Consider the following 12,107-nt stretch of genomic DNA (forward strand, 5'->3'; position numbering starts at 1 on the left):
GTCTTGTGTGTGTTATGTGTCTGTCATTGTCATTTCTACTTGCTTGACTGCATAATACATTTCCCAGCAGGGACAATTAACATGAGTGATTGACTCAATGATGGATTGACTCAATGATGGTGGGTATTTTATCAATTGTTTAATTGATCTGCTGATTAGGTGAGTGAGCTGAGTGTTTAATTGCTTTACTTTAATCACTCAGAGCAAATAATACTTGAACTTGGTGGATGATTAGAAGTTTTGCTCGCATGTCCTTCAAGAGCGGTCAGCTGGCTTTGGCTCACAGTAAAGCAAACCTTGGTGCAGCGTGCAAAATTAACTTTTTGTCCACCAACCAAATAGATAATGAATGTTCAGATTTTTGCTGGAGAGTGAAGCAGATTTTCCAGTCACTTGCATATTTCACAATCATTTGGCAGGTGGATGGTGCTTATTTTGTACCCTGCAACACAGTGATGCTCTTTCAGTAAAGCCAGAGAGTAGTTTTAGTGATTAACATGCAAATGTAGACAAGCATCAAGTGCAGTGTTCAGGCGGGAAGAGCCTCCTACACCTGTCACCTCTGGCTACACCGCCCCGCTTCGAGCTTACAAACTGTGGGTGCAGCCTGAACGTCGCTCCCTGAAAGAGATATAGGCTCGTGTTTTCAGCGCAGACGACAGCTGGCTTTGTGAGCGGCACAGTCAAGCTGTGCAGTATTGATAAAGCTAAGCGCCTCTTTTGCCCCTCTGTCATTTAATGCGTTTTTGTTCTCCCCAGAGTAGACATGGTTGGTCGGAGCACCTTTCATTGTGCCACCAACCGTCTGTAATCCAATTACTTTTCAGTGGGACAAACTCTGCCATCGGCTGTGAGCAATTCACAGTCATCTATCAAAAGAAGAATATGAAAACAAATACTTATGGATAAATAGTGTTTTGATTCCAGGATGGTTGCTTCATCACCTCCTCTTGAGACCTGTATTCCTGCCAGCATCTCGAGGCAAATATAAAAAACCGAAGCTGCAGCCCATCGTTCTGTTACTACATGACTTTAAAGTCTTAATCTTCAACTCTCTCGTCTGTAATTACTTCTAGTGCATGACAGGTTTTTCTCTTGCTACCACTTTCACTTAACCAAGCGGCTGACACAATATAACCTCCCTAAATTCAAGCAAAGCCTGGCCTTCCCACTTCTGGTAAAATCCGACACGTTAATCTTTTTGCCAAGATGTATTTTCTGACATTGCAGCCCACAATTTATCCTAGTTAGTGTTATTGAAGATGAGGAAGTGCACACTGCAAATGCCCAGATATCCCTGTAGCAGGATTCTTTTTTCAGAGTGGTTTGACAGTTAATTGTAGTGCTTTGCAACCCTGGCTTTACAGGCCGACTATATACTTGCCAAGGTAGGAATAATATATGGAGCGGGAGTTCTGTTATTTCCTCGAGTGGCTGTTCTTTTCTCTGGTGCTGATTCTTTTTCCGCTGTTGAGTTTGGCCTGCGACCAAATTGAATATGCTATTGCCCCCCTGCTGCCACATTCAGCTCCGATCATTGGAATAGACCGGCGTTTGCTCGGTGAAGATTTCACCTCCTTTGCATCTGCTGGAAGAGAGCGCTCACACTTTTTGACAGGGAGAGGAGAGGAGAGGCGCTGCCACACAGCAGTTAAACTTTTATGGGCTTAGACACACTTTCATGTTTGATGGCAGGTTACACTTGAGCAGGCCCATTCTCTCAAACTGTCATATTTTACACACAATCCAGTTAGACTGTCTTTGCATTAGCATAGCTGTCCATCCGTTAAGAGTATTCTGCTGCTGTAACGTTACTCTCGGTAGCTCCCTTGTTAAGTCTCACTGTGAATTTTACCCCCACTGGATGTAATCACAAAAGTGTGAGCCTGTAATCCTGCTGTTTTATCTCAACATTAAGCCCTAACACTGTTATTATTAATTCACTGTGTCACTTTATGGTTACACTTTCTACTGAGGATCTTTTATTTATGCAGCTCAACATCAGTTCTCTGACTTTGAATTATTCATTTTGGATACAATTAATGTGTGTGTGCTTGTGTGCAGGGGGTGCAGCACTTTGTGTGTCTTTTGATTTGTTTATCTGCACATTGCCTCATCAGAAGGTCTTACTCTGTAACACAGACTAATCTCTTTTCAGTGTCTTTGCTGACAGGTTCCCATTTTCTTCTTAAGGGGACAGCTCACTAGCCTGGTGAGATCATCCTGATGACGTGAGCTCAACATTTTGATTCACTCTCTGTATCAGTCTGGACTCGCTGCTGCCCCAAACACGTTCACTAAAAGACAAACTTCTCCAGCCAATCAGTGTGTGGCTGCTGCTTTTCTAGTCTCTACTGCACACATACCTTGTTACCTTAGACAGTGGCAGCTTTTACAGAGATTGCACTATAAGGCCGCAACAAAGTCCCCTCTTGTCCCCCTCGCAGTTTTACACAGAACCAAACAACTGTGGCATTATTCCACTCCACTGTGTGATTATATTGTACACTGTGGCGTAGCATCTCGCAATGAAAAGAGGCATGACAGGTGTGATATGTTACACGATAGCATCGGTCGCTAGTGTAACACAAAATATATCAGTAGTGCTCTCTAAATAATAACAAGGGCATAACATGTCAGTAATAATCATTAACCTTCAATGACTGATCCTGTCCTTTGCGCTGTAGCCTCACTGTTTTCACTATTTGTGGACTTTATTGGCTGCTGTTTTTCTTCTTTGAATATCCGCTTATTGCTACAGCTGCTTTTTCGATCTCTTGCTGTGCATTGCGCACATAAACTTGTTGTTGAAACCTCACCCTTGTGCCGCACATTGTCACATGTTTTTGGCTTTAGATCAGACACAGACATTGTTACGGCGCTTTTACTACCTCAAGTCCCGGCTCACAGCCAAGACCACTCTGTTTCCCCTTTCTGCAATGGGACATTATATACAGAATGGCAGCATAACAGCGTGATATTCACACCTTGAACAGGCAGTGTAAATGCAGCTGGTGACAGTAGATCTAAAAAACACAATTTATTTGTATTTACGCTTTGTATGTGATGTGTTCCTTGTCAATAACAATCCCCATGAGGTTTTTTTCGTGATACACTGGCATTGCCAGCATATTTCGCCATTTCTCATTCAGCAACCAGCTGCCTCTGGGCTGCCAGATCTAGTCAGGGAAACTGTAAAAATATATTTTCCTCTAAGAAACCCTGCAAGTTCATCCTGTTGTTGTTGTTTAATTGCTGTTATCTACTCAGTTATTGATTTAACTACACTTATTGCTGTGTTTACTCTGCTAACGTTATAGAAAGCGCTTTGTTGCTTTGGGAGCATCCATTAGCGTTTTGCAAGTAACAGCCTGCATGTTACGTCATCAACTAAAACGCTGTCCCAGATTGGCTGCTCATGTTATCAACCACAGTGCAGATCCATGATTGGCCCCGATTGTATGGTGTTTTGAACTTATTTTATTCAGTATCAGGAGGAAACATTGATCACATACAATTGAACCTTCCTTGACAACAGAGCTCATTCAACCTTTTGAAATTAAATCAAAATTCTTTGGAGAAAGTACATTATTTCAAGAGGAAAGTGCCAGGAAAGACAGGACAGAAAGATGAAGAGAGAGACAAGAGAGAGATAGAGGGAAAGAGAGAAGGGAGAAAGGCATATATTTGTATATGCATTCTTGGCCCTGATAGGATTGGGCAGCTGCAACTCCAGATTGCTGCGCAGAGTGAAATAGAATGTTGTACTCACGATATCAGGATATCAGGATATCAGGATGGAACAGGAACAGTGCACTCCAAGACGAAAAATGCTTATTTTTCCTCTTACCTGTTTTGCTATTTAACAATCTAGATTGTTCTGGTGTGAGTTGCAGAATGTTGGAGCCATCAGCTGTAGAGATTTCTGCTTTCTCTCCAAAATAATGAAACTCGGTTGCACGCGGCTTGTGGTGCTCAAAGCGCCAAAAAAATACATTTGAAAATCTCAACAGAAATGTCTCTTTGCAGAAATCATGATTAGTTTACTCAAGATTATCTACAGACCTTGCTGTGAGCAGTTTCATATAGGAACTATTTTCTCTCTATCAAACTACACCCATCAACCTTGCACCTTGCAGGAGGAAGTGTGCATCTACTCATGGAGGAAAGGCCCATGCTCATGACAAGGTGAGACTAAAACATTAAGAGTGTCCTCTGTGGCTGAGCTGTAATGTTAGCTAGCTCAGATGAGCGAGGTGAGCTAGCAGTAGATGCAGACTTCCTTCTCCGCTGGGATGTGGTTGGTGTGTGTAGTTCGATAGAAAGAAGACAGTTCTTATGTGAATCTGCTCACAACAAGGTCGGTGGATTATCTTGAGTGACCGGGTCATTATTTCTGGAAAGAGACATTACTATTGAGTTTTTCAAGTTTTTTTTTTCTTTTGGCACTTTGAGCACCACAAGCCGAGCGCCATCTAATTCCATTGTAATGGAGAGAAGGCAGACATCTCTACGCTGTTATCTCCAACACTCAGCAACTCACACCAAAAAAATCTAGATTGTTAAATAGTGCTATAGTTAAGAGGAAAATATGTGTTTTTGATGTTGGTGTGAGCTGTCTCTTTAACGCCAAGGCACAGCACATAGTTTGCCATCTTTCCAGCATTTGCAACTGTTCCCTTGTTTAAAGAAAATATGCTAAAGTCGCTGTTTTTCTCTGCCTTTGTTTCATCACCTCCCTCATCCTCTGCCCCTTGTTTTGAAGTGGCTGTGCGAGCGACAGAGGCGTGAATGTGGTATTAATTAAATGAGTGTAATTGGACTCCATAAAGTGTTTTCCTCAGGCTTGCTCAACTCCAGCACAATGTGAAGAGGTGGAGAAGAAGAGCTGACACCGTGCGATCACTGACTTGTGTTAATCAAATCTGAGCTTATCTGAAGCCATGAATTCACATGGTTGCTGGGGGAAGATAGTGGGGGTGGGGTGAGGTAATAGAGCAGTAGATGTGGTTTCTGAGTGACTGCATGATATGTAGCTCTCAAAGCTCTGAGCTCACTTCTTACTCTTCTGTCTTTTTTCCCCCCCTTCTCTCCTGGTGCTGATCTAGTTTGGGAGAACAGAGGTGATAGACAACACGCTAAACCCAGACTTTGTCAGGAAGTACATCCTGGACTACTTCTTTGAGGAGAAGCAGAACCTGCGCTTTGACGTGTGAGTTATTCTGTTTGATCCGGTCTTCTGAGGACACACACCTCAGTGGGTGTGTGTGTGTTTGTGTGTTTCAGATGTGCCGTCCGTCTTCTATCCAAGTCCTCCAATTCTTCCTTTTGTTTCCACCACAAGCTTAACATCTTCTCCCTCATTCACTCTCCCTCATCTATCTCTTCATCCTCGCTCTGTCTTTCCTGTCTCTCATTTTCCTCCCTTGTCACCAGCTCGGCTCTCTCCTAGGAATTATTCATAGGTGCAGTGTCTCTGTAGTCATTCTTTGAAGGGAGATTGGTATAAGGGTGATAAATATTTCATATAAAGTTTTATCCTTAATCTTCCTGCTGCTAAGCAAAGCAAATGTCTGAAACCAAGTCCCATAAAACTCACAAAGACCCCTGTCCTCCCCTCTTTCACATTCCTCCTCTTGAAAAGGCCAGACTAGTGAGAGGGTCAGGAAGGTGCGGTTTCATTTTGAGATCTCCCAGAACAGAGTCAGGATCATTTTCTCCCCCCCCCACAACCTCCTCTAAGAGAACAGATATGCTTCCAAATATTCATCCTTTGTTTTTTGTCCTCCCTTCGAGCATGACGTCCCCAGCGGACTTCGGTGATGTATCCAGGACTGAGCTGCGGGTCTCTGAGGATTTTTAGACACTTAATGAATTCATTTGGTGGTATCATGATTTGACTCTGTAACAGGAAAGGCGTGAGTGCATCCCCTCACAATTAGTGTTACTCATTTACATCTTTCTTTTATCACAGAGGTGGGAACCAGGGCATGCTGAGGTTTAATTACTTTTACATTAAGTTTGACTGGCAAATGCTGGAAACTTTCTCTGCATTGGTAGATTGTTTCAGTACGATCCCCTTGGCATGGTACTGAAATTACATTCATAAACTATAGAATGACTTCCTTAATTATCTGTCACATTACTGCTTACGCTTTTTTTTCCTCACCGGTCGTTCCCGTTTGCTCCCTAACTGACCCAGGCGTGTGATTGACAGGCAGAAAACGTCCACGCTGCAGCAAGTGTCATTTATAAGTAGTAATGTGTAAGGTCTCTTGATGTTTTGCACCTGTGATTTGTGGCCTCTCTGTTGTTTCAGGTATGATATTGATTCTAAAAGTCCAGATCTGGCAAAACATGTAAGTAAAAATTGTTTTCTTTCCCAGGAGTTTAACTTTATATTTTATCCTGACATTAGAATTGTTATTAGTGCTCGTCTCTAATATTTAGGTTTTATGCAAACCGAAGTATGTGGCATCTAAATGCTCAAATATGTTTTTAGAATAATGAGTAAATGATGCTTCATCTGCCAAAATATTCCTGTATGTCTTTACCTACCACCTATTTCAGTGTGTAAATGAGGTATTTTATTCCTCTGGAGCTATAATAATCAGAGTTTCATTTGCATCTGGCATACCCCTCATTACTTTGTTTTTTAAAAAATGAGAAATGAAGCATTGCACATCGTTATCAAAGCTTTTCAACACATTTCCCTGCGTGCTCTGCAGTGTCATTTGCAATTTAAATTATCATTTCCAAGACAGCACGCATTGTTTTTTTTTAAGAATAATATACATTTATTTAAATGGCGTGTTTGTCTGAAAATGACAGCACTTAATTGTAGAACATACATTCACGTAAACATTTAGGTGAATGTATGTTGGTGTCATCATTTATGCTGGAAGCTTTGATAATTAAACTCCTACTCATTCTATACATAAAGAATGTATTTGCAGCACTTGGTTTGCATACTGCCAAAATGTTCACCATTGATTGCCTCTGTCACTGTGATGCTTTTATTGTTGTGCAGCATGCTCTGGAAACAACTGCACTTTGAATGAAACTCTCAGCCTCCGTTGCTTTTCCATCTCCTGTACTCTTTCACTTTGCTTTTCTCTCCCTCTGAGACTGTGACTCTTTGCCCTCTTCTGCTCTTTCACAAAGCCACTTTTGCTCTTCTTTCTTGCACTTGGTTGATGACAGTCTGGTATTTGAGTTGTGTGCCTTCTGTTCCATGATATGCTCTGTTGTGTCACTGCTGCTGCCTGGTCTCTCTCTCTTCCTCCTCCTCTTCCTCCTCCTCCTCCACCCCGGAAGCCAACCGACTTTAACGTACGTGTCTGCCTCAGATGTCCTAATTCATAACCGTACAATGCATATAACAATGCTTAACTCCTCACCGACTCTCCTTGTTACCCCCCGTTGATCCATCTGAATGCCCCCATCCTTCGTCTCTCTCCATCCCACTTTGTGCTCCCCCCTAATGGCAGGACTTCCTGGGACAAGTCTTCTGTACACTGGGAGAGATTGTTGGCTCACCTGCCAGCCGCCTGGAGAAACCCCTGGGGTGAGTGTTCATTTTAGTGTGTTCACGCTCTGATTTTTTGTGTGGTTAAAATAAGAGCCACTCAAAGCTGGGAAGAGGTTTTTCCCTTTACTTATCCTCTCAAGAGGACAAACAGAAGAATTCTACCTTTTCAAGCACAAGTTTTTAGATATTATCAGATAATGAAAAGTCAGTGCCACCTCTCATCCCATTCAATTGTGACATGGCTCTCCTGCTGGATCTCACTCGTTGCAGCAAAGATGAGGCGGTGATGAATATGTCTGCCTTCTGGAGCCATCTGTATCGTACATTACACTGCAAGATTAGACCGGTGTGCTTGGATGGGGATGGGTAATTGAACACGACCGGGGGCTTCCTCAATGCAATTACTCTCATTAGGGAGGCGATCTAGCACGGAGAGTGAATTGAAGTCAGCGTGAGACACATGGCACTATCTACTCCGCTTCAACATAAATTGGAAAATATGAAGCCCTGAAGCCATTAGCACCTGCGGACCTGTGCGGTGTGCTTTGAGTTTTGTGGGTCTTTTTGGGATTGAGAAGGAGAGTTCGACAAACTACGAAGCGTGTGTTTGTGTGTGAGTCTGTGAAGTGCAGCCTGGATCGCTCTATTTGAAGTATGATGCGGTGCTGGCCCTGGCAGTGGGGGGTTTGTGTGAATAACAGGGCTTTGGTGTCGACCATGAACTCTGCCAGGGACTGGTGGCGGTGGATTACAGAGCTCTGTGCCCTTCAGTGCTGAATAAGAGGATGAGCAGGATCAAGAGAGAGTGTTCATGTATGCTGTAAACTAGGCTTCACACCCCACATCAGAGACAGGCTCAGAAGGCTCAGGAGCCCCAGGCAGACATGATGGACAAAAGTATTGATTCTGCAGCTTCAGCAGGGCACCTTGATCACCGCAGAGACTCTGCACTGATGCAACACCCAATTTTAGCTGCAGCAGAGGGTGATGATGGTGATGTGGTTGTCGTTACAGACCGTAGTTTACGATTGCTGTGGATCATTTGTCCACACTGCGGCATGCAAAAATAGGCTTCAAGGCTGACAGACTCTTCCTGAGCCCACCACTTCACCAACCAATCAAATTAGCCACAAAGTTATCTCTGAGGTCAGGCTAAGTCACAGCTATGAGTGTCCGATCTTTGGTGGCAGTTACATGAGATGGAGACACAAGCCTAGTCTGCTGCTTTTCTAACCGGCACAAACCGTACTGTAAATGTACTGTATGTCAACTCTACCAGAAATATTCAAGGTTTTCCTACCATTATATGGCTTAGGCACAGCGCCTAAGCGTTTTTGTGCCAAGTCCAAGCTTTATGAACACAAAAACAATGTTGGGAGCTGAAGCACGAGGCAGAAATATAAGATATCCAAAGCAGCTGGCATTATTCACCACAGTGGAGCAGCCAAACCTTCTTCATAAGTGAACTTTTGTCAGCCAAATGTTGTCTTGAACCAATCACTGTAAGTGCTACCTGAAAGGTTTTAATCTCACTGAACTGGAAATAATTTAGTTGACTTGAAAAGTATACTAGCCCTACTAGTATAAAGCAGTAATGTCACATAATATCGCTGGTGTGAGCAAATGATCTACCAGTCATCCTGTTAGGATGTCGGATTAAGAGTGTACTGAAAAGCACTGATAAAATGATGATGTTACTATATGTAGAATGGCTCGACAGTCTGGCTTTGTTTGTGGAACTTCCGTAAACTAATTAGCCTAAGCTGTACTTGGTGTTGTTACGTTAAAGTGCAAACAGTCAACTTCTCTACCCTGGTTTTGGCGCCGCTGTGGGGAAGACTACCGGATTGGTTTTCTTCTTCTTCAGAGTCTAACTAATACCACAGTTGATCTACCATCTGCCATTTCTGCTACTGGGGATGGTAACTGCAAAGAACTTCATACTCTTTGGTAACTGGGGATTGCTACTGATAGCTACGAGGGAAAACAAAACTGCTATCCACTTCCTGTTTTGGTTGTAAATTGAGTCTTCATTTTTTCAGGAGATCATACTCATTTAGGCCAGGATTTTCCAGGTGTCCATGCTGAATTTAGCTGTGACTCAGTTGCACGAAAGCAGAAGTACCCAAATGACCATGACACAGCCAGCCTTTTTTTGATTATGATTATTTCTTGGTCTTCTTGACCTATGTATTTTTATTCATTTTTATAAGCCTGCATAAAAAAAGGCTTCTACAGTGTAATTCTGTATAGAAGGCCTACTGTTATCATTTTTATGAAAAGTTAAAGGTAATATGTGCGCCATGAGTGAGATTCAAACCTGGGCCAATCAGTTAAAGGGCAGCACTCCTATTCTCCAATTCATATTGCTCTCAGAAGTTGGATGAATATGTAGCATATACCAGAAGGCTATTATTGCAATTGTTGAGGTGATTAGAAATGGCTAATGAAGTTGCAAAGGTGCTTTCAGTAAAGTCTTAATCACTGACACCCTCACTATCACACAGATGGTCTGTGTGGTGTTGTGGACGAGTGTGATGGAGGTGACAAATGTCGCTTTGGATAAAAGCATCTGCTTTATACTCGTTACCTTTATAAGTCTTCGTAATAAGTCTTCATAGTATATTTACGGAACATTCATTTCCACTACTATCTTTTCGTCAAAGTGTCCAACGATTTGTAATAATAACAAGTATCTCCTTGCGTGGTAATTACAATGTGTCAGTGCAGCTGAAGTTAAAGTTAATGAGTCATAAAAAGAAGTTTTTATCTAAAGAGACATAGGTCGAATCAAAGGGCACTTACACCCAAGTCCCTTAATTGTAAGTCTGCATCATTAACCATTACACCGTTTTACCCACAATGTTGAATTATTAACTGTATATTTCTTTTACTACTTACGCATTTATTCAGACCGCTATTGTCTGCCAGGCTTTTTTTCTGTGTTTAATTATAGCTATTTTCTTATTATATTATAGCTATTTCCTTTTTTCGCAAATGATATGCTTTACCTCCTCATACATTTCCATGAGAAGCTGCTGCTCTCTTGCTGAAAACTACACCGCATGCATCTTCTCCATGTCTGCATCAGGAAAATCTGTGATCGACACTGTGGTCTATTGACGAAAGTCATAAACGTGCATTTATTCGAAATATGAAATACACCTGGCTTGACACAGTCGCACCTCCTCATTCTGACTTGGTAAAGGTGTAATGGATTAAGCCAGAAGGCACTGATGAGAATAGGTCAAGCGTTGCTTTGTTATCCTAGATTTCTGAATTCTGCTTGTGTGCAATAGCCCCCTGATCTCAAGTCTTACAAAAACATTGTGATTCTCACTATCATCAATCACATAGCCCCACAGTTTTAAATCAATAGAAATCAGACCTCATGGAAACATTCACTTCTGTTGCTACAAACTGCACCAACAGCCTTTATCAGGGAGGAGCAATTCAGTAACACAGGAAAAGCACTTAGTAGGTTTCTTTTGATTTTCTGATGCTAATGACATTCAGTTAAGGGTACAGTTTTGTTCAGCCCTGTCCTGTTTGAAAAGCCAAACGGCATCCATGGGTAATGGAGTTTTCCGCGCCTCCTGTGATAGGCGATAGCTCAGAAGTTGTTTAATGGCTATGTGCTCCAATTTCTTGTCATGCGTCCTGATGTGACAGTGCCTCTCTGGACCGGAGCTTTGAGGAACGGCTCCCGCAGGGACTGAGGAAATCTGTTAGCCATGCTTAAACAAGCCCTCCTAAGGCACACTGCCTCCAATGACCTGCTTAAGAAGCACATCAGCAGCCCTTTCCCTATTTTCCACACTTCATCTCTCATTTATTCTCCCTCCTTCCATCCACCAGATTCTTTTTTTCTAGCCTGACCCCCTTTCTCCTCATTGTGTTTTTGATTTCTTTTTGTTCCTCCAAACCACCCTCTTTCCCTCTTTCTCTCGTTCTGCATTCATTTCTCTCCCTCCTCCAACCAGCATACGCACACAAATGTGTACTGCTACTTGAGGACATTTTACTGACTTATCCTAGTCTTACAGTAATATTAACCATAACCAGTCTACATCTCCCAAACTCTGGCCAAAAATGAACCCAGTCATGATTCTTACCTGGATCTCAGTCTCAACCGTTCTGTCTGCTTTTTTTTTTTTCCATTGAGCAAACTATTTTCCTTAGATGAAAAGAAGGTAGCTTCAACCCTGCCTCCTACAGATTGCAGTTGTACAGTACAAACTGCTGTTGCAAATACATGTTGGAGAATCGTAATTGCTGATACACGGTTGTGGCATAGACTAAAAATGGTAAACTTAGCTACTGTGATATAACCTATTGGTTTGTTGACTTGCATTGTGAAGCCTCAAGTGCGGCATTGGCTGTCGCCATCTTGTTTTTTTTGGAGCCAGATGGGAGGTGCAAGATCTGGAGGAGCGAGGGCGGGATCTGACTCATACACTGTAGCAATGACAACCTGTCACTCAGAGTGCCCCCACACTTAAATGTGTGTAACTTTGGCTCTTAATTTAAAAAAAAAAAAATTCATCCTCAGACAGATGTCATAAATGTTGAAATG

At 42.3% G+C, this 12,107-nt stretch overlaps 1 protein-coding gene across 2 annotated transcripts in view; it reads left to right on the forward strand.

The window, feature by feature from the left end:
• cpne5a (copine Va) overlaps positions 1-12,107 on the forward strand; it is a 96,097-nt gene that overhangs the window by 19,601 nt on the left and 64,389 nt on the right. Inside the window, exons 4-7 of one of the 2 annotated variants that reach the window (XM_042491461.2) lie at positions 5,109-5,212; positions 6,320-6,359; positions 7,318-7,332; positions 7,491-7,567. In XM_042491461.2, coding sequence (XP_042347395.1) covers positions 5,109-5,212; positions 6,320-6,359; positions 7,318-7,332; positions 7,491-7,567 — 236 coding nt within the window. The remainder of the gene's footprint in view (positions 1-5,108; positions 5,213-6,319; positions 6,360-7,317; positions 7,333-7,490; positions 7,568-12,107) is intronic. The other variant, XM_042491462.2, reaches the window with a different exon arrangement.

The sequence above is a fragment of the Plectropomus leopardus genome, chromosome 9 (assembly GCF_026936395.1).
Source record: "Plectropomus leopardus strain MGB_pleo_1.0 chromosome 9, ASM2693639v1, whole genome shotgun sequence".
NCBI classification, from domain to species: Eukaryota; Metazoa; Chordata; class Actinopteri; order Perciformes; family Serranidae; genus Plectropomus; species Plectropomus leopardus.